Consider the following 23,980-nt stretch of genomic DNA (forward strand, 5'->3'; position numbering starts at 1 on the left):
TTACCTTTTGCGCATTTTAATTATAAAAATTTCAAACAAAATTAAGTCTTTAGTAGATATTATGCGTGTGTGTACAAGCAAAGAGGAGAAGAATCAATATAAAAATATTTTCATAAATGAGGACTCTTAGCTAGTTTTGACATCCCAGTAGAGCTAGAAATGAAATCTCCCTTGGAAGTACCCCTTTTGGCATAATTTCTGAGCAATAAACGAGATTTGTTGCTTTTTCACGCCCTTTCACCCTGTTAGCGGACAGAAGGAAAGAAAGTGCGACCACAAAAAAACGGAAGGTAACCCAAAACGAGGATAGAAAAGCACCCATTTTGATAAAATTTCAAAGCAATAAGTGAAATTTGTTCTTTTTTCCACGCTATCTTTACTCGTTCTGAAACAGCAAAGGAGACGAAAGGTAGAATAAGCAAATTCCTCTCTTTCAGAAAGAGTTCGTGTTGTTATTTATTCTGCATTATATACTGTGCGTTTTTCAATTTTATCATTTTCTCGGAGGGTATAATTTATTAAAATGGAACCCCTAAAAAGTTGCTGAATGAATTCCTCTTTGGTAGCAAATATTGGTACTGAATATTGTTGAGCTTTACTTCTATTATTTTGCCCAGTTTGAAGGCTGTTTCGTAATTGAAATTGAAGATGAAATGAAATTGGAAAAATTGGCAACTCATTTGTCAGCTCACTTTCGCGAGTTTCTCTTTAACTCAATTTTGTATCACAAGAAAATTTTTTAAATGCTTGATAAGGTGATAAATCGATTGATGACATCTCTGAACTATACAGCAGATGCGATAGCACCTCCCTCTGACTCTTCGTTGAAGATGTTTACGGCAGGGCGTTTTCTTTATAGAACACAAAACCCTTCTTATTCACAAGTTCTGACCGCTTCTGGTTCATCGGCTGCCTCAATTTAGTCAGTTGATGAGCGTAGAGATCCAAAAAGAGAGCAGCTCACTTTGAACACTTTCGCTCCAAACACACCAAATATAAAGCAAAACCTTTTTGGCAGCTAGTTCGAGTTTGGCCATCATTTGGGTCGACTCATTACCATTTGGTCACAATATTTTTCAACTGTTGATGTTGTCGTATGCGATACACTTTTCAGCGCCAATTATCATTTGCTTCAAAACTAATTTTCTGGCTAATTTTCAGTTTGTGCACAATGACTTAAGTGCTCACATGCAGATTTATCCCCATGATTTTCAAAATTGTATCAACCGTTTCGACACTTTTCCTACCAGCGCGTGTTTGATCTTCGACGTCAATATAACAAAACCTAAATATCTGGAACCACTTCCTTTCTGCTGCATTCGATAATGAATTGGTTCTATAAACCGCAAAATTTTTTATGGCCGCCTGCAATGACTTTTCACCTAAAACTTAGCGCCATGAAAAGTATATAGAATCTTCTATTTTCCTACCTTTATCTTGGTATCCCAATTTGCTTTACCAATCCCAAAGCTGTCAAGTAATTTTGAACAAAACGTGAAGTTCATGAAAAGAAATTTACGAGTTATGCAAAAGCTTCATTTTGAAGAAAACCTTATAAATTTTAGTCATACATCAATTCAATAGATAAATTAAAAACAAGATCTGTAAATCTGTTGTCTCATATTACTAAGTAAAGACTTTTGTAGGAATAGTCACCTCTTTTTCGTTTACAAGGCTTTAGCATGATTCTTCCGGGAACTCTATCTTATTGCTCGTTGAAGGGTTAAAATGATATTTTTCTCATTACTTGCCCTCATAGGACAACCAATGTGAGTAAAGGGAGTAGGCAAACAAAACTTTTATATATTGAAGTATTAGAGATGTGGAAATAATCGCATCCTCGCAAGGGAGAATTATGTGGACACTCGAAAGATGATCTGAAATTCTACTGGGAATCGTTAGAAAACAAATTAACGAGTTTAAGTCAATTTTCATACCACACAAAGTACTTTTAGTTTTAGATTTTAAAAATTTTTAGAGAAAAAAATTGTATACAGAAAAACTACTACTACCCTTTTCTCTCTGCTTCGTTCAGTTTAAACTTTAAGGTCAAATTGCATTGCAATGAACTACGAAGTGAATGAGTTCAAAAACATTTGCTTCAATTTATACTCCACATCGTCGTCATTGCGTTAAACTATTTGACCAACAACAAATTTGGTTTTTCATTTCATCGTCCTAATGCGCATTGCTTCGTTCGTGTGCGGCTTTCTTTTGCCCTGACTTGTTCATATTTTTTGTTGTTATTATCTCTGTCATTGTGTAGATGCGGCATTGTTGACTTGCTTTCTTACGCCAGGCACAAAAGCTTCTTCCATAGCGGTGGCTTTGGTGTGGATGGCAAGGTTGTTGGCGCGAGCCCCTCCCAAATTGCAGTGTCGAAAACCTCCTTGACTTTGTCCTGTAAAGACAGAATGAGTAAATAGGTGAATATTATTTACTTATTTATTTAAATTAAATATAACTTTAAATGGTTGCGCTGCAAGCAAAATTTTAAAGCTCTAGCTACAAGGCATTCGGCTGAAACGAATTTTAGAAAATGGCTATTGAAAGGGGTCAGAGGGGGTTGTTTTTTAGATATTTTTTATACTGGAACGTTTTGATTATTCAATTATATTTTGTTGGTATAAAAAATGTCGAACCTTCGTTATATGCAAGGAAATTCATAACAAGGAAACAAATATCGAAAATCAACGCAAATTTTGAGCCTCTTCAAAGTGGTATAATGTTACCTCAAAATTCACCTAGAATCTTTTTTATAAATTCTTAAAAGTTATCATTTGCACGAAGTTCGAAATTTTCTCATCTGTGGTATTCAACTAATACAAGAGTTTGTTATGAAGTAATCGTATATTGTCTTTTATTCAAAGTGTCCATTATGAGCTACTATTTTCTTCTTTACTTCTAGTAACATTCGGATACCACGTCGGAAGATCTCTTCAGTCCACAGTTCCATTTACGAATGTAACCAATTTTTAATATCTTCATTTGAAGTAAGCTGCTGTTTCGATAAGTTAGGTTCCACCAACCGGAATAGGTGAGAATCAGAAGCAGATATGTCCGGTGAATACGGCAGGTGTGGTAAAGCTTTTCTATTCAGTGTTTTCAAACAGATTTTGATCATGTATTATTTCTATACCTGTGTGCACCATAAGTCAAAATCTACTGGACCAATCGTTTTCAAATGTTGCAAAGAACTTCTTCACATAATTTACCAGCTGTCTATGCGAACTTGCTTTTTTTTAATAATTATTAATTTAACTATAATAGATTCGCCGATTTTTGAAGTGAAACTTCTTAGGTGTCGATGAACGAGCGAGAAATTTCAAGCTCATGCAACGTTTTAGGCATTTTCGTTCCGCGAGAGACAAAAAAGATATAACGTAGAGGAAAAGGAGAGAGAGCTATACCTTATATATATCTTAGATACACTTTAAGCTATTCACGTCTCCCTTTTGGGCGGTCCTTCGTCTTTTCTCCCACTCCTACGCTAAGGCTCTAGTTTAAGTCGTACGACGTTACTCGTAATATAGGAGCAAGAGAGAACCACCATTGTATAAGTTAAGACCACCCGCACAAATTCGCTAAATACAATTAACTGATGTTATATTTTTGTTAAAGCTCATCTTACGCTTCACAACACTAATTTTGCCTACGTGACCAAGGTCGAGCGACTTTATGACGGGGCATGCCCAGTAACAACCATTGCTCTCACACTTTACTCAAAACCAGTTTTGAGGAAGAATTAATGAATTATGAGTTGCATGACCTAGTGGAAAACGTTGGTGAAATTCTATCGAGTTGGGGTTTGAGTGAGCGAAGCATTTAAGTTAAAATGGAGAATAAAGATTGGCATTGAAATCGAAGGTTTAACTCGAGTTTTTATCAAGCTATTAAGTTATACAAGGCTTTAGAGTATAATAGAGAGAAAAAGAGAGTGACGCGATATTACTATACTATACACTAACGCCATATTACTATAGTAGAGCGAAAGAGAGCTACATACTGTTAGAATAGGATAGATAGTATTGCTCATGGGCGTGCCTTGTCTATGCAGGTTATAGTGTTAGACGCTATATGTGCGCACGGCTCTAACGCCACGCTAATACATCGGAGCGAGAGAGACCAGCGTATGTTATTTTTGTAAATTTTGTCTATTTGTATTTTCTGCAAATGTTGTGAATTTATTTAGATATATTATATATATATTCTTTCTGTCTCTCTCTCTCTCTCTCATTCTCTCTCGGGTCTCTCCCTCTTTCTTTGTCTGCCTTTTCACTTCTGTTATGTGTACTACGCTACACGCACTTTTTCTACTCGATTCGATTTTTTCTATAAGTTATACTTTGAAACTTAAGCACCACATACAGTTTTGAATCTGCTTCGGAAAGCTCGTGTTATCAATATTTTGTAATCGAAATTTATAAAACTTTTTTCAAATGTTCCATTACTTTACCAAAATTGACTGAGTAAACTACCACTATCTGTATTCACTGTACGTATTTGAATAAATGTAACTCAAAAGTTAAGGAAATCCCAATATGACACTTCCTGAAATTAGTGTTTATTAAGCAAAATGACAAAATCTATCTGCTTAAGTGTGAAGCTAAGCACGAATTATTCGTTTGTAAGAAGCCTGTCTTCAGATAGGATCACTTAAACTAGTGAGGTTTTAAAGACCGAATGCTTCTGAGAGCGTCAGCATGATATGGTTATTAGACAAGTCGAGTGTTAGTGGGAGCCCCCCAGTTCAATTGAAGATAAGATTAGTGTTCTAAGTAAGTTCGTACAATTTTCTTCGTGTGCAAATAATTTTTTTGAGGTTAAGTAGCTTATAATATCAAGTCTCTTAGCTATACATACTTATATATACAATGCAATACATACACTGTTGCTTAAGCTAAGTTTGGAGTCGAATAAAGCCCGCAATATCTTGACAAATTCATTAATTCAATTTCATGAGTTTTGAAGTACGATAACTTTGTGGAAGTTATTGTATAAGCTGTGTGCGCTTGAGTATAAATTTTTAACTGTTGCGCGGAATTTGCGGTTTGCTAAAAAGCTTTTCACAAAATTGTACGTTTTTGGTCCAACTTTCCACTCATCAAGTTGGCTTAAAACTCTGTGTTGAAAAAGTCGGCCGAAAGCCCTTTGAACGTCTAGGCTTGGTACGTATGGCCATTGATGCTTTGTGCTCAAAATATAGTATAATATAATAAGGTGTCCATTGTCCCTTGATTTCTTTTTAGAGGCCCTTGATGCTGGCTAATGAAACTATTGAGAGTCACGAAACACTTTAGCTTTTTATAAAAAATTCTTCCTTGTTTTTTTTCAAGCAGTAATGTAGTGCTTTTGGTAAGTACCCAGGTATTTCAGTTGACGGTTTGTTAGGCTTTGGGATGACGGAAAGATTTTCGAACTTGTGGGTACAGTCCACTCTCAACTATTTTATTGTAGGATGCCTTTATAGAGATGAAAGGGGAGATTTATTAGCATTTGACATGAAAATCGATCTGATCCGGGGATTTTGCTCTTTCTGGTGTTTGTTGCAAATTCAAAACTCGCTAAGAAGTACTAAAGTTTCTATTTTTTGCGAAAGTAGAGGGATTTTATGTAATATTTTTGGTTGCAAATTTTCTGAACACTAGGTTTGCGTGAATATTTCATATTTGGAGAAATTGGATGCAAATAGATGCAAATAGATGCAAATTAATTTGCTATTCCACTTGGATATGTGGGATTGTAAAAATTGTTTATTCGTGTACTTGGTTTCTAGTTTTAAAGAATATTTGTATTTAAAATATAGCACGTTTGAAACTAGTTTCACAATCAAACTGCTTTTGCATTCTAATGTTCGGAATTAGTGTTTTATGGGCAGGTTTTGAAGTGAGAGGGAAAAGCTATGTTTTTGCACAAATACTATCGTATTATTGTTATAAAATATTTTTGTTTCTGCTTACCTGTGTTGCTGAGGAAGTCTCGATGTATTTTGCGCCAACAGTCGCTGCCAAATCCCAGGCATCAGCATATGAAATTGGTTTTTCGCCATTAAGCTGATTAAATGCAGGAACAAAATGCACAAGCGCATGGTGTAGGTAGTGATGAGAACACATACATATACACAAAACGGTAAATTTGAGCACAGTAAGCAGCAGAACGGCATAAGTTGTGTGTTGATTGTTGTTGTTCAACGTTTTCATCCAGCATAAGCCAATGAAACGAAATAAAATACAATAAATTCGAGCTACATATATTTCTATAATGATAAAATAGTAAATATGTGTGAGCCGCTAGCGATTTCATCCGCAACATTTGTGACAAAGTTGAACCAGCATCGAGTGCGTATACACCATGTAGTGTCACAAAGCTACGACACGCGCGTTATTATTTTTTTTTTTCGACTATATCTCTTACTGACGTATGAAGCGCATGCACACCCACATAAATACCTATGCACGTGTACAACGGCCACTTACCTGCAATTTATTCAACACTTGCGCATCGTTGCGTAAATCCGCCTGTGTTCCGACGAGTATCAATGCGGCTTTTGTCTTTGAGAATTTTGGCGCCCACTTCGTCTTCACAGCATGAAACGTATCTGGCTTTACCACAGAGAAGCACAAGAGAAACACATCGCTGTCAGGATAACACAGTTGGCGCAATTTGTCCAATGTATCCTGACCGGCAGTGTCACAGATGGTTAAGTGTACAGGACTGTCGTTAACCAATACATCCGCTGAAACGATAAATTTGAGAACGATGCAAATGAATATGCCAATACGGAGCTAACAAAAGATATTCAAATATCCATGAAATGAGTGTAAAAATGAAAACTACGCGAAGGAAGGTGTGTTTCATAGCAACTAAGGGATGAGAGAAAATACAATACATATACTGCTTACGAAAAAACTGAAGCACCAACTTTGACTAATTTTCTTCTTTTTTTCAATTTTTATATTTTTTTCGTAAAAAATTTATATTAAAAAAAAATAAATAAATAAATTATAAACCAAAACTTCAACTTTTATATTACACAAAATGCATAGAAACGCGAAACATTTTTTTTTTAATTTTCACTAAGAATTTGAAAGGAAATTTTGATACGTAGTTTGCCATAATTTGAAGAAATTTTTTTTGCATTTTTTTTTTACAATGTTTTTTGGTTTTTTACATTTTGCGCATATTCTCTACTTAAAACTTGTACTACACAATGGAAAAGTGCATTCCTTATACGAAGTTTGTTCAAAAAATAAGGTGAATAATCAAATTTCGCGGGCTACGTACGTTCAACTTTCAATTATTATTTTTTTTTTGTGTTGGTACACTCGACTAGCAAACATGTTCACGATTTTACTAATATAGCCTGTTTAGTTTGTTTGTGGGAGACATAAATAAGACAAGTGTTTTGCGTGTTCGGCGATTTTCTGCTATCAAAAAAAATGGATCAAAGAATTTGGATCAAATTTTGTGTTAAAAATGGAATTAGGTGCTCAAAAACACCTAAAATGTTGACAGCGGCATACGATGACAGTCAAAAAAATGTTTAAAAGTGGTACAAGCTTTTCACAGAAGGTCAAGTAGATGTGAAATGACGTCACTCGATCTGGACGCCCCAGCACATCAACAACTGATGAAAATGTTGAGAAAGTGAAGAAAATTGTTATGGAGAATCGTCGAATCACAATTAGAGAAGTTGCTGAGGATATCAGCATATTGGTTGACTTATGGAATGCAATATTTTCGGAAATTTTGGGCATGAAGCGTGTGGCAACAAAGTTCGTTCCAAAATTGCTGAATTTTTACCAAAAACAACGTCGCATGAGCATGACTCAGGAATTGTTGAATGACGTCAATGATGATTCGATGACAATGAGATTTACTTAAAAGGGTCATACATAACTGGGGACGAATCAAGGGTATATGGTTATGACATCGAAGTCAAAGGCCAATTGTCCCAATGGAAGAGTCCAGGAAAGCCAAGACCAAAACAATCACGCCAAGTTCAATCAAATACCAAGGTTTTACTCACTGTTTTATTCTATTACCATCGCGCAGTATATCAGGAGTTCATACCACAAGGTCGTACGGTAAATAAGGAGTATTACCTTGAAGTTATGCGGCGTTTGCATGAAGCAGCCCGAAAAAACGCCTGGAGTTGTTGAAAAAAATGCATGGCTTTTGCATCATGATAATGCACCTGCTCAGTCATCTTGTGAGAGATTACACACATACACAATTGGCGCGTACACCCTTTTTGGGTGTTTGGCCGAGCTCCTCCCGGCTGTGAGCTGTTTGCCATTGAAGTTGTTGCCCGGAACCTTCGCACCCATGTGGTCAATGAAGAGGTATCGGATTTTAAATTGATTGTGTGAAACCCTTCATGGCATTTATTTTTTAAATACTAAGATTAAATATAATCCATTTCAAATGTTGGCCTTAACTGCGTCGTAATTTATCGCCAAGTTTATATGGCGCTCTGGCTAGATAAACCTATCAGAAATCTCCCTTTAAAGGCTTTCTGTGCCACAACTTTCTGCTGCAAAGTCTCTAAGGTTGAAAAATCAAATACAGCCTCTTATTATTATTTAAATTTTATATTTTTTGGTTTTTTGATATTCAGCCAGAGAGCAGCACACCGAGTTTTCCCATCTCCTTCTTCGAACTTTTTCCATGCATTTACCAGACTTCCAAATTAATTTTGGCATATGGATTGCATGCCTTCTAGGTGGGCAGACAGTAAAATTATTACCTCGTCAATATAACAACATACATACATATGTATGTGGAAAAAATAAAACTTGAATATCTGATGTCAAAAATAACAACACAATTAAATATAATCTTAATATTAAATTCTACTGATTTCCCCTGATAATTGACAGTTTGCTGAAATTAAAGAAAAAATAAATGCCAACATCAAAATGTCAAAAGAACAAAGTGAATCGGGAATTCAATTTGAGATAACGTACACAAAACATTACAAGGAAAAATATTTAATTTTAAGCTCATTTAACACGTCTACTAGGGAGGATTTTTTGCTTCAAGTAATCGTTTGCGGCTGGTAGGCATGTTGACGTGTGAGTTTGCTTATATGCGTGTATAAGTATTGATGTTGGCAAGGAAAGTGAATAACTCTCGGCATACCTAGAAAACACACGCAGACTTATTGAATTTTTGTGGCCGCCATATGAATTTGGCTCCTTAGTAATTTTCTTGTCATCTCAGCACTCTTCTCTCTACAAGCGTCGCAAGGCGTGAATTTGCTTTCGTTTATTGTTTTTTTTTTTTCTCTTTTCTGCTCAGCCATGCCTATTCATGAACGGATTGATTAACTGCAATGAAATATTCAAATAAACTCCTAAAGAACTAGTTTCGTATTATTCACTTCTGGACTATCTCCAAATTAGTAGGCTAATCAAGGCGGTCGCTACAAACTCAATTCTCCTTTATGGCAGCGAAGTATTGGGAAATGCAGTCAACTGCAAAGCCAAGCGAAAAGCACTGGAGGCTGAGCAACCAACAGCTGGACCCCGGCTGTGAGCTGTTTGCCATTGAAGTTGTTGCCCGGAACCTTCGCACCCATTACCGGATCAAATCTTAACTTGGTGCATCACGTAGACATCGAATATTGTAGCGTGAATAAAAACTCAGACGAGCAGTCCGTGCCGTGTACTACAATAACCCGCACTAAATAATCCACACAAATAACGAAGCTCATACGCGCAGAGGTTAGGGAGAAACGTTAAATTTAAAACCTGTTCCTGTCACCTATAGTAAAAAAAATATAATACAATAAGTTAGAAATGGTTCAAAGACTCGTTCCGGGAATCTTCAAAACATTGCTCTTATCGTTAGAATAGGTTGGAGCTATTGCCCACTAGAGGCCACACTCAAGCGCATAGCCCATTGTGTTGGCGAATAAGAAATTTGTACTGATCTACCTAAAATCAATGTGAACTGTTCAAAAGTTCTAGAAGATTCTAGATTTGTACAGTGCTAAGATCTCTCAACTAATTAAAGAGTTGTCTGCCGAAAGTGGTGAATCTTCATCTGAATAAAGCTGAACAGTGGCAAATTTGGTTCATAATCATCCCTTCATGTTCTTGTCTGCGCTCCTAGCCTCTGAGCGTAACGGCATATGAGATAGTGCTCCGCTATTATAGACGGCACTAAGGGATGGTTATAGTCGGGCCCCTTGCAAACTGTTATCAGCACGAGATAGGTTAGAGATTTTAATCTTCTTCTCTAACCTAATGCAATGAGCTGTTCTAAATATACCCAGTTCAGAACTTAATCTACAGAGTGTGGCATATTCCGCCTTGTAAGCTATTTACCATTGAAGCACTCACTACTGGGACATGTTCTTCATGCGTGGTTATGCTACTGAACTTTGACAATCGATAAAGTTTACTTCAATCAGCCACCTCTTCTTTCTCTTTTATACATATATATGCTACATATATGTATGTATATAATTAGCGCTTACACCCTTTTTGGGTGTTTGGTCGAGCTCCTATTTGTGGTGCGCGCTTGATGTTGATCCCCAAATGGAGCGACCTATAGTTTAAGTCGACTCCGAATGGCAGATACTTTTTATAAGGAGCTTTTCCATTTTCGTAGTAACTTACTTAACTTTGAAAGGTTCTCGAAATAATTTGCACTTATTTTAGTCTATTAAATGTACATTTTCCAATAAACAATTATTAGAAATCAGTGCCAAATCATTTTATACTAAATAAGATACTCTAACTTGAAAAACCTAGTAACATACTTTAACGATTCCAGTTTGCAAGTGATTGGTTATATGAACTTTTTTGTATTACTGCGAAAATATTTGCAAGTGCACAAAAAACAGATTTTCATATATGTAATACTACCAAAATATCCCTAAATGATTTTTTTTAAAGTGTTAAAAGAAATTGAATTCCGAAATAGAGCCTGGACCTGAAGTATGTCCATCAGACTGCCATTGGATGAGTTTCGTCGATCTCAATTACTCTAGCGAGTTTCATTGGCTAATTTCAAGAATGATAGATTACTGGATGTGTGTGCTCAATGAAAGAGCGCGAACCGGCTCTCAGCGAATTTCACAGCATCAGCTGATGCGCTGACGTAGCAGGGTATGTTTTTACATTGATTGAGATTGTGTTGGATATACACGAAAAAAATTAACCAATGACACTTCGTTCGCCTTTTGAACAACGACTGATTGGACGAGTGTGTGAATATATCTGCAGAATTCGGCTGCCGAATGCACAAGTGATGTGGAAGCCGAAGTTCTCCTCACAATTTTCTTTTTCACCAAAACTAAATAGCAAACCATGGTAAAAAGATTTTTAGAGGTGTGCTCTTTAGCAGGCCGATATTCGGCTCTGAGCGAAATTAAAACAAAATCAGCTGATGGAGTGACTTCACTTGGGATTTTTTTTATATGGTATATAAAAAAAATCAACCAGTGACACTTCGTTGCCAATGCATGTGAAATGATCGTGAAAAATTCAGCTAAATTCTCCATTTGAAGTGGAGGCTAAAGTTCCATGGTGAAAATCGAAATTGAGCGAGTAAACTTCGGCTGCCACGTCACTGGATACTCAGCAGTAGTACTCTGCCGGCTCATTTTACACGTACTCCCACACTCGACCAGTCGTTGTTCAGAAGACAACGAAGCAACGTAAGTAGAGACTGTGTTGATTTTTTTCGTATATAACTAACCCAATCTCATTTTTTGTAAACACATCCTCTATTACGTCAGCCTATCAGCTGATCAAATTTAGTGAGAGCCGGTTAACGATCTGACATTGGCCACACTTTCAAAAACTTAAACACTTATTTACATAATACTAGGTAGCAACATAACACTCTTATGCACCGAAAAGAGAAAAACTATTGTATTGTAACTATCATAATTTAGGTATTTCGCTATAACCACCTTTAACAAGGCAAGCCTTTCTTCATAAACTTTGACGACAAACCAACTGCTGACATGAACGATGCATCGCGTATAGATAAGTATAGGGTGTTTTTTAAGAACTTGAGAACTCAAAATCAGACATATTGTTGGAATGCATTTTTTCATGTAGATAACTTCATGGGATTTATTTTTGAATATGATATCCGGTAAGTGTCCGCCGCGGCTATGAGTTACGTGATATGAAATTCATTTACAAGTTGCGTTGGCTTTTATTTGACATGGCTTCCAGCAAGCTCCTTATCGTTTGACTTCCAAGAAGCTTTCATCCAGAATAACTCAGTAAAATCATAGGCTAGGCTTTTTCTTCCATATAAAAAATTCAAGCATGTAATTTTTATAGAAGAAAGATTGTAGGTAGGTAGGCAGGTAGGTAGAATTGACAGTTTATAAAGCGACTCACTTAGGCCTTTGCCAATCTCTTGTGATGTCATAGCAGCAGTTTACCTGCTACTCCTCATTAACCCATTTTTTTTTTTAAGTGCAAACCCATTGACCTAACTGATACTTATGTATATATTTTAATTTATGACTGATTGTGATGTATTTTTGTACGCTGAACACATTTCTGGGGCACAAAAGGGCATACATATGGTGTTATGGTTTTGAGAAAAATAGTTTCACGATTTCAATTTATACTTATACCAAAGCTTTAATATTAAACTATAAAAGCTATACATGGAAATTTCAGTCACTCAGTAATGTTTGATGAATAAAATATACAATAAAACGTATTGCGCAGAAATATAGTAAAAACCGTTACTGGCTCCTACGAAGCAAGAGATTCATGGGTTTTAAATTTTTAAAATTTTCTAGAAGATTTTTACAACATAGTGATAGTATACTGTTTTAGCAGTTGTCTAGAAGCAAATAAGCTGTATGGAAAGGGTGGCCAGTTAATAATGATAGTTTTTCCAATTGCTATGTAAAAGTTCCAAAGACAATCAACTTTCAAAATATTCAAACCACGTACCATTTCACCATTCGAAAACTCCTTATAATTGTGGATAAGGTGATACGTATGTTGGCCATAAAAACATCTTCTCGGACGAGGCCAATTTTTAGCTTAGCGGCAGTGATATGCAAAGTTGCCGTTATGAACAGAATTCACAACTGTTTTACCAAGCATCTGTGCATCTATAAAGATTTACTATTTAGTGTGATTTGTGGCGTAGCGGCACTATTGGACCTTATTTAGTGTTGCGGCTACGATGAGATGAAAGGGGTTTGCTACTAACTCAATGGCAAGAATTGTTTATTCTGAAATTCAATTTAATATGTACATTTTGTATTTTAATAAAATATAACTGGAAACTTACCGCAGTTTTGCACCCCTTCTTCCTCGACTGATCGTATGCAAATGAAAAATAGAATAGAACGAAGAAGAATGAGTGCGCAACTTTGGTTCACAAGCAGGGTTGTAATTCTACTTATTACAAATTTTAAATATCATTTGTCAACACCCCCACCCCCGTGGAGCGATCAGCTTCACCACTTTCCAGATCCAGGACTGCCAATTTAGATACCGCTCGTTGCAGAAGTCCACCAACCGTACGCACGTCCGCACGCCGAGCCACACCATCTGCGCCAGTGTACACACGCTCAACAATACCACGTCGCCACTGAATCCTTGGCACATTCGGATCGCAAATAAATACTACATCACCCTCTTTTAGAGGCGCGGTTCGTTCACACCACTTAACTCTTCGGGTTAGCGTTGGTAGATACTCCAGTACCCACCGCTTCCAAAATGCATCTCTTAGGCTTCGTGCAATGAGCCACTGCTTGCGTAATAAAGGTATCTTTTCACCAGGAGAGTTGGCCGTTGGAGTTTTAGGGATATTACCCACGCCAATCAGGAAGTGGTTAGGCGTTAATGGTTCGTCTTCGTTGGGAGAGATGGGCAGATGCGTCAATGGACGTGAGTTTACTATGTTTTCCGCTTCTATCAGAAAGCTTTGTAAGACATGCTCACGTGGCGCTTTTTCTTTTAATGAATGTCGAAGAACCCTTTTAACGCTCTGCACCATTCTTTCCCAAATTCCTCCTTCAGATGGATTGGCGGGGCAGTTGAAGAACCATTCAACTCCCTTGGTTGACAATTCATTTTGTATTCGCTCAGTGTCAAAAACATCAGGAAAACGTTTCGCTTCTTCGTTGGCCCCGATGAAGTTTTTCCCATTGTCAGATCGTAGACGTGTTGGAACCCCTCTCCGATTCATGAAGTTGCGCATAACTATTATACAGGAATCCGTTGATAAGTCGTGGGCGATTTCCAGGTGGATTGCGCGCACGGTGAGGCACGTAAACAACGCGACCCAACGCTTTTCAGTTCGCCGCCCGATAGTAACCGAAATAGGCCCAAAATAGTCCAGTCCCGTATAAGTAAATGGTCGTACATAGGGCTTCAAACGATCCTTTGGTAGAGGACCCATCATAGGCGCGTGAGGTTCTGTCTTCCTGACTTGACAATATTTACATCCGGCTATTACACGTCGTAGCATTTGCCTTATTCGGGGAATCCAGTATTTCTGACGTATATTGCTTATAGTCGCCTCGTGATTCTGGTGCTTCATTGTGCAATGGTGATAATTAACGACCAGATGCGTAAATATATGTCCATACGGCAGTATGATCGGTCTTCTGACGTTATACGGTAAGAAGCTAGCTGCATCTATGCGCCCTTGTACACGAAGTAGCCCCCTGTCGTCCAGATATGGCGAAAGTTGCTTTAATGCGCTGTCATTTGGAATGGCTTTACCAATTTCGATACTGTTGCGTTCTGAAGTAAATGATTCCGATTGAACGCGTAGGCATAATAGGTGCTCCGCGGCTTCCAGTTCAACAGCAGTAAGTCCATATTCCAGATATTTTAGCTCCCGTTTACGGCAGCGGTTTATGAATCGAAGCACCCACGCTACTGCTCTTTTTAATCTAAGTAAATTTGAGAAACGATTGTAATCTATAAAAATATAGTTGTTGGCAATTAAAGAAAATTTAGAACGGAGCTCTTCATCTGCTTCCACAAAGATCTTGCTGATGTTTTCTTCAGCAGGCCACGTCTCTTCATCGCGTCTCAGAAAATTCGGTCCCTGTAGCCAGCGAGATTTTAGTGAGAAATCAACACTCCCATGGCTTCTTGTCGCATCATCGGCTGCATTGTCTTTCGTTGGCACCCATCGCCATTCGCGAACTTCACTCCCATCTAAAATCTCTGCAACGCGGTGTGCCACATACGGTTTGTAGCATCGATGTTCGCTTCCAATCCACTTCAAGATAGTTCTGGAGTCGCTCCATAAGAAGCATCGTTCAGGGCGTATTTGGTGATTTTCCAATATCAATTTCCGTAAACGTACACCCAAGACGGCTGCTTGCAATTCCAGGCGTGGAATGGTTACGGCCTTTAGTGGAGCGCACTTCGTCTTCGCACAAACTAACGTAACACCAACTTCACCAGTCGACTTTCTTGATCTCCAGTAGGCGACAGCAGCGAAGGCCTCTTCGCTAGCGTCAACGAACACATGCAGCTCCAAATCCGAAGGCGCACCATGTGGGAAGTAGAATCTCGGCACACGAAATCCCGTTACTTTGTGCATCTGCTGGCGCCACCTTTCCCATATTATATTCACATCATTTGGGATGGGCTCATCCCAACGGACATCACGACGCCATACTTCACGCATAAGAGATTTGGCTGCAACAGTAAAGTGACTTAAAAATCCCAACGGATCGAATATTGACATAATAATACTAAGAAGTTCCCTTTTTGTGGGACTCCTTTCGCCTGTGATTATTGCTTGTTCAATGCGATGGAACTTCAGGTTGAATTTAAAATTATCAGTTGCTGACTCCCAATATAACCCAAGAACCTTCTCTGTGCTCTCACCGACTGCGATCTGTTTCGTTGCCGTACTACCATTTAATTCTTTAACTACCTTCTCTGAGTTCGATACGAATCCACGTAACTCGAATCCACCATCGCTGTGAATGTCACGAACCTGCTTTGAGATATCTACGGCCTCTTCAATTCCATCGAAACTGTCAACAAAATCATCAATATAATGATGATCAAAAATAGCTTTAATTGCACGAGGATGACTTTCGTGGTGCTCCTTGGCGTTCAGCCTCATGACATATTGCGCCGAGCAAGGCGAGCACGCGGCGCCGAAAATCATCACTCGCATCTCGTACTCCTCAGGTGGCTTAGTATTTTCGCCATCACGCCAAAGAAAACGCTGTGCATACCTGTCTACTGGCTGTATAGCTACCTGGTGGAACATCTCTTTAATATCTCCGCAAACTGCAACTGCACGTGTTCTAAAATTAAATAAAATCGAAGGTAGTGATATGTAGAGCTGTGGTCCCTTCAATAACTTGGAGTTCAGAGATACCCCTTCAAATCGAGACGCTGCGTCAAAAACAAGGCGTAATTTTTGAGGTTTATTTGGGTTGACGACACCAAAGTGTGGGAGGTACCATTTCATGGATGAAGTTACTCTCGATTTCTTGGGCGTAAGCTTTCGAGCGTAGCCTTTACTTAGGTACCCATCAATGATCTCTTTGTACGCGGTTGCGAACGTTTCGTCGCGTTTCGTCTTTCTCTCAATCCCTTCAAGCCTATGTAGAGCAGCCGTATAATTATCGGGCAGTTGTGTGCTGTCGTCCTTCCATAATAGCCCTGTTTGAAATCGACCTCCCACTCGTTTAGTTGTGCCTTCAAGTAACATCTTAGCTCTGACGTCATCATTACTTTCGACAGGTGGCGAAGATCTAACGCCAAGACTTTCAATATTGAAATAGTCGATCACAAGTTGTCGCATGTCTTCTTCTTCTTGCATTTCTTGGGTACGTAAAAAAAGACAAGAGCGGGTTGCTAACGACGCACGACTGGTTGGACCAAAAACTACCCACCCTAGTTTAGTGTTGCAAGCGTACGGACCTTGCTCACTAACCCCTTTTATGTCAATCGGCAAGCCTAAGTGTGCATGATCGATTCCAATTAAAAGTTGAGGCACAGCATCAAAATATGGCTGAAGAGGCAGAGACGAAATTGATTTGTCACTGCTCTTTAAATCATCACGACTTAAACTCTGCATGGGCAAACCTAGATTAGCTACGGCATACACGTCGCGCAGTAGGTAGCGCTTATTTTTACCAACACCGCTAATTTCAATATTGAAAACCTCAGTCGACTCTTGGGCTGTTCTTCCTCCAAACCATTGTATATCTAACGAATGTCGACGGCCGCGTATTCCCAACTCCTTGGCCAAATCACTGTCTAACATCGTAATTGAAGAACCTTCATCCAATAGGGCGTACGTATCGATGCGCTTATTATCGCCATACAAGGTTACCGGCAGCACACGAAAGAGCAGCTTGGGTTTAGTGCTGCTAACGTTTGCGCAGCTCAACACGTTTCCTCGTACGTCACCTTGTTCTTCCTTTAATAAACTTAGGGTCGGCGTAATAGCATTGGCCTCGTGCAATAAACTGTGGTGTCTACGCTGGCATCCTTCTTCTAAACAAAGCTTTTTACGGCGACAGTTACGCGTGTTATGGCCCACGTTCAAGCATGAAAAACAAGCGCGATGTTTCTTCGCGAACTCCCATCTATTAGACACTGCAGCATTTAAAAAACGACGGCAATCTTGCAGTTTATGTTGCTCCTGGCATAACGGACACTTAACGGGAGTTACACCTGCATAACCTGGACACTGTTTTTCGGATGTATGTAACACCGCACGACGCTTTTGATCTTTATTGTCGATGTCTTGCACTGTACATATCAGATTAGCAAGTTCACTTACCCAAGCGCTAAAATGTACAATTGTCGGATACGGCTGTATTGAGGCGGCGACTCTGGCCCACTCCAGTTTCTTACTCATAGGAAGCTTAGCTAATAGTTCCTCTAATAGCGTAGGATTGGCGATGTGTTGTTGTCCATTCGCTGACTGTAAGAATGTTGCTAGGTTTCTCACTTTAGTGGCAAAGGGTACCAGTTTGGACAATGCATTCTCCGAAATATTAGGCAAATCCCTCGCTTGACGTAGCTGACTCTGAATTAATTGTTCGGGTCGGCCAAAGCGAAAACGGAGTTGCTCTATGGCGGCGCTGGCATTGTCTGGATGAATTAAAAGCGATTTAATCACCTCCCGCGCTTCTCCTTTAACAGCTTTCTGCAACCGTTGATTGTTTTCCAGATTAGTGTAGTTGTACATTGAAGTCGATTGGACGTAGGCTGTATAAAAAATTGGCCAGTCTTCTGGCTCGCCACTAAATTCGGGTAAATCTTGCAACTTCCGTGGTACTGTTGCAGAATTGTTTAAAAATGAAAAATTGTTTAAGTCATTTGTTGGCATAGGACCATGAACAATACTGTTATAATTATTAAAAACAGGGGGCGAAATTATCGACGACGATGTAAACGGCACGCCAGAATTATCTAGTGTAGCGTGTGTTTGGCCCTTTATTGAATACGTTGGCGCAAAGACGGCGCTCGCAGTTAACGACGGCAGCGAAAAAAAACTACCACCGTTTTCAGCGGCTTGCTGGCCTGGCAGCGTGGCAGCGCTGCTCGTGATAGTCGACGTCGCAAAATGTGCATAACTGTTTATGGTCGATGGCGCGATGTTATTTGTTGTTGCGTTAACCGACAATTTTTGCATACGTGAAGTACATGAAAAATTTGGGAATTCATATAACGGAGCACCTATAGCGGGTGCTAACGATGACGCAACGACGGGTATTGTTGTTGTCGTGGCTATGGATGTAGCACTATCTAAATGACCTGAGCTACGCAAAGCAATCTCTAGCCTTTGGCAGTGGCGGTTTTGTTCACTTAATCTTACCTGTGCTTCTTCTAGTTGTCTTTGAAGAGTGGCGATTTGATTCTGCATTTCCATTTTTAAACTTACGGATTCTGATGTGGCGTTGGTATGCGTGGTGGCGGCGGAGGCGGCGTCGTTTATGATGGCGGTGGAATTAGGCTGAACTTCACCTGACTCTGGTTCTAATTTGTTGAGCCGAGGACTGCGGCGTTTCTCTATGGTTTCCTCCGGATCATTCATTTAAACGGCCCCAAACTTTCACTCTTTTACGGCAGGGAAAAATACGCAGTTAATCACAAATAATCAAAACTGCGAATAAAGATGTTGCGGCTACGATGAGATGAAAGGGGTTTGCTACTAACTCAATGGCAAGAATTGTTGATTCTGAAATTCAATTTAATATGTACATTTTGTATTTTAATAAAATATAACTGGAAACTTACCGCAGTTTTGCACCCCTTCTTCCTCGACTGATCGTATGCAAATGAAAAATAGAATAGAACGAAGAAGAATGAGTGCGCAACTTTGGTTCACAAGCAGGGTTGTAATTCTACTTATTACAAATTTTAAATATCATTTGTCAACATTTAGTTTGAGCGCTGTCAACAGACTTTTTTGTGAGTGGGTCGTCTGACCATAAGAGCTCAAGTTCTGCGTCAAAGTCTTAGCTTACTCTACGAACCCAATTACTTAAGGCAAATTGGAGGACAATTTGCGAGTTAGTATTGCCGGAATAATTCCGCACATAATGAGTTAAGTCATCAGAAAGTGAGGCGACCGCTGGAAGCATTGCCAACGAAACTCGGCCGATCATTTAAGTGATCTGCTATTCCCTGCATAATAGCATGCGGCTGCAAAGTAATGCCAGTATCAGTTTATCATCTCACACCGTTGGTGTTTTATTTAAATTTATTTTTCTTTCGCACTTATCTGGTCGCCCTATATAAGTTGACGTTTATGCACGAGAAATCTCTTGTATACTAAACATAAGTGGCATCAAGAGCCAAGTATTATCAATGTGATTGACTGTGGGAGATGGTAAGCAACAAATAAATACCACACACTGATTCATTCAATCACATATACATATAAACGTATATGAAAGTATGTGTATATGTACATATCTGCATAAGTATTTGTATACTCTATGATAGCACCTATTTAGTAATGCGTCGTCACTTTTGTCAGCTTAGCAAACACAACTGACTTAAGCCGAGTAAAGAACTGTGCAATTTAGTGCGTAGGTAAGTAAGTCTACTTATACCCTTGCATACAAAAGCAATGTAAGTACGAGTAAGTGAGGCTTTGCACATTTGTGCTTGCCTTAAAGCAGAATTTTGCTATTGAGGCACTTCAAGTGAAATTTATAAGTCAACAAGTTTCCTAATTATATCATTGAATAAAGGATTGCAGAAAGCTGGATTCGCACATAGTTACAAAATTAACTGGCATGGTAACTTTATCGTATACACACCGCTTTCAATAACTATTGCACTAGGACTAAGTGAGAAGTTTGGACAACTAAATTTTTTTATTTTTTTTTATTTTAATAATGTTTTTATGCAAATATGTACAGTTTGTTCTCCTACAAAAAGCAAATAAATCCAGATCTACAATAAAATAAAAAAGAAATGCGAATTAAAATTTTTTTGAATAAATTAACACTTTCTAAAAAGAACTCTTAGAAAATTTTCGGATATACAGTTTTATAGGGCATAAAGTTTCGATATAATGTTCTTTGAGTTTCAATTGACCCAAAGTCGCGTGGAACTTTGACAATTTTTTATTTTATTGGTTACAGTGTTGTGTGTTCTTTACTCTATAAGAATATTTGCGCTTTCGTTATATGGAGAAACTGCACAAGACCGCCATTAACGCTACTTCTGGGACACTTCAAACCTGCACCATTATACCCCATTTCAATGGGCACACCCGAATTTTTTTTTATTTTTTATTCTAATTGCGAGTTTGAAACTTGGATTTATACGATCGACATCGATACAAAATTATTAAAATTAAATAATAAACAAATAAATTGTCGAAACTAATTCCTAGGTCCATGAACTATAACTATTCAACGCAGTGTATAACCTATGAAATAGGTGCATTCCAAAGTAAAGAGAACTTCTTATAAATAGGTACATCGAAAAGAAGGTAGGTTGGTTGGTTGGTTAGGTAGAGTGGTGATTCAACCCGAGTTCATCTAGCGCCTCTGCGCCACATCCTAGTTACCAACTTGTTTAACGGTTGAGCTGGATAACCGGTTTAAGAAAACTTGTTCAGGTCTAAGCTAGACAGTTTTTTGAGACTCTCGGACAGTGGTTTGCACAGGGTTGACATTCCCTCCTTCAATAAAGTAGCGCATTGACAGAGGAAATGGAAAATCGTTTTCTTTTTCGCTGCTTGTTTACAACTGTGGCATTTTGGGTGCTTGTTCCCAGACAGACCAAAAGCCAGTTATAAGTGCCGTGAGTCTCCAGGCGTCCTGTCGTTTTATGTTTATCAATGTCGACTATTGCTTGAGGTTGTAGGTGGGCCATAACATTCTGCTAATTTTGTATTTCGTCTAGTCTCCCTATTTACAATCCGCAAATCGGAGGCATCTTGTATTGTATTCTTGATTACACCCAGTAATGTGAATACCGATTGTTGGCAAAATTTTTGCAATTCTATTACTTTATTAACAAATCAAAACTTTATTTAAATGATGTGTACAAAGAGAATTAAAAATTTGGTAGCTCTTTCTGCCTTGGTTACTGTTCACGTACTGTGCTTTTCCTCCACGCCTTTCGATTTTCTTTCTTTCTCCCGTTTTCTTCCTTTTTTTCATCGACCAATCACCGATCGACACGTATTCAATGTTGCTTTTGAGCTACAGTGGGATCTATCCTGACCGTGCTGCCAGACTGTTCGCAACACTCCCCCCTGGTATATCCTGCCGATTGGGATGTACCGAGCTTTTCAGATCTAGAACGGCTATTTTAGCAGCAGGTCTTTCATAGATTCCACAGATTGTCTGGAGAGTAGCGCTTCGAACCCTTCCGTCGGCACTCGTTCGCACGCCAATTACCTTACCCTTGGGCCAAGAGTTCCTTGGGTTGTTTGGATCAACTATGTAAGCAATATCTCCGACTTTTATTGTTTTTACGTCTTCGAACCATTTAGTTCTCCTAGTGATGGTGGGCAAATATTCGGTGAGCCAACGTCGCCAGAACGCGTCCGCAAGGTTTTGTGATGTTCGCCAGTTACGACGCATTAGGACGCCCTCAGTAACTGGTTCTGCAATCGGCTTAACACCATTGGAGCTGCCTAATAGGAAGTGGTTGGGTGTTAGTGCCTCTTCTTCTTCGTGGTCAATAGGAATATAAGTCAACGGTCGCGAGTTAACTGTCATCTCCACCTCCATTAAAGCAGCACGAAGAATCTCGTCATTTGGACAGTTAGATGTCAATATATGTTGTAGGACGTCCTTGACTGAGCGAACTAGCCGCTCCCATGCTCCGCCCATGTGTGGAGACGCGGGTGGTATGAAATGCCAGTTGGTTGCGGCCGAAGTGAAGGTTCTCGTCAATCGATTTTGGTCTACGAGCGTAAACGCAGATTTCAGTTCCCTCTCAGCGCCTTTGAAATTTGTACCGTTGTCACTCCATATCTCCAATGGGCTCCCTCTACGCGCCATAAAATTACGTACGGCCAAAATGCAGGAGTCTGTAGAAAGCGAATATGCCACTTCGAGATGCACCGCTCTGGTTGTCAGACAGGTGAATAATACCCCATATCTCTTTTCGGTGCTCCTTTTAACCGTGACCAGAAGTGGGCCAAAGTAGTCAACCCCTACATAGGAAAATGGACGACAAAATTGTGCGATGCGGGCTGTAGGTAAGCAAGCCATTCTAGGTGGACGTGGTTGAGCGCTTCTGTTTTTGCATACCTGACAGCTGCGTCGAATTCGATTAACTGCGATGCGAAGTTTTAAAATCCAAAAGTGTTGCCGAATTTCGTTGACTACTGTCTCCGAGTTCACATGATGATATTTGACATGAAAGTGATTTATAATTAAGTTCGTAATGTGATGATTGTTAGGCAGCAAAACTTGGTCGTGCGCCCTATTATTTTAACTCGGCCATCTATTCGCAAAACACCATCGGCATCCAGATAGGGTGATAATTTGAATATTTTGCTAGATTTGTCAACGGCCTTCCCAACCGATAAAGATGTTATCGAATCATTGAAAATGTCTTGCTGGGCTTTCCTCCAAAGAAAGTTTTCTGCCTTACGAAAATCGTCGGTAGTGACAACGCCACGTAAGACTTGATTGTCTCGCACTACGCTTAACCAAATACGAGCGCAGTACAAGGTCGTGGCGGTGGCTCGGAGGAGACGGTCCCATGTAGAAAATCTCTCAGGTTTGGGCACCATAAGAAGTTGTTCTGAAACTATACAATGAGCTCCAATAAACTGAGGACGGAGTTCTTCTGTTGAAATACTTTGTGGTCCGTTAGACACGGGCCATTCGTCACACGGAAGATATAAAAAGGATGGCCCACTAAACCATCGGCTATCGTTAGAAAAATCTGGATCACCGTTCCATTTGGTGGCTTCGTCAGCAACGTTTGCTGCAGTCGGAACCCAGCGCCACTCACTGACGTCGGTAAGTTCTAGAATTTCACTAACTCGGAAAGCCACAAACTGTTTGTAGCGGCGATGATCAGCATACAGCCAGGCTAATACCGTTCGTGAATCTGACCAGTATACGGAGCTATCAAGGTGGATAGAATGCGACTCGATGATATGCTTAGCAAGGCGAGCTCCCAACAGTGCTGCCTTTAATTCCAGGCGAGGTATGGATAATAATTTAAGCGGAGCCACTCTGGTTTTACTGGCGATCATCATACAGTCGATTGAATTACCATGTGAGTATCGTAGGTAGCATACAGCTGCATAGCTACTTTCGCTTGCATCTACAAAGGTATGTAGCTCTATTTTAGGTGTATCGCCAAATGTGATTCGCGCATAAGAACGTGGAATCCTTAGATTTTCTATTTTTGGAATAAGCTTAATCCACCGCAGCCATTTCGCAAATTGGTCATCTGGAATTGGGTCGTCCCAGTCGCATCCAGCTCGCCATATTTCTTGCAAGATAACTTTGGCGTATACAACGTAGAAACCTATCAGCCCAATTGGG

General features: G+C 39.3%; 1 protein-coding gene across 2 annotated transcripts in view; it reads right to left on the reverse strand.

Annotated features, from left to right (window-relative positions):
* Positions 1-479: 479 nt before the first annotated feature.
* Positions 480-23,980, reverse strand: part of LOC129237355 (probable serine/threonine-protein kinase yakA) — a 189,339-nt gene continuing 165,838 nt past the window's right edge. For both annotated transcript variants that reach the window (XM_054872044.1, XM_054872043.1), the window contains 3 exons: positions 6,477-6,736; positions 5,961-6,053; positions 480-2,401 (listed from right to left, as the gene is read on the reverse strand). In XM_054872044.1, coding sequence (XP_054728019.1) covers positions 2,291-2,401; positions 5,961-6,053; positions 6,477-6,736 — 464 coding nt within the window. In that variant the 3' untranslated portion in view covers positions 480-2,290. The remainder of the gene's footprint in view (positions 2,402-5,960; positions 6,054-6,476; positions 6,737-23,980) is intronic.

The sequence above is a fragment of the Anastrepha obliqua genome, chromosome 2 (assembly GCF_027943255.1).
Source record: "Anastrepha obliqua isolate idAnaObli1 chromosome 2, idAnaObli1_1.0, whole genome shotgun sequence".
Classification (NCBI taxonomy): Eukaryota; Metazoa; Arthropoda; class Insecta; order Diptera; family Tephritidae; genus Anastrepha; species Anastrepha obliqua.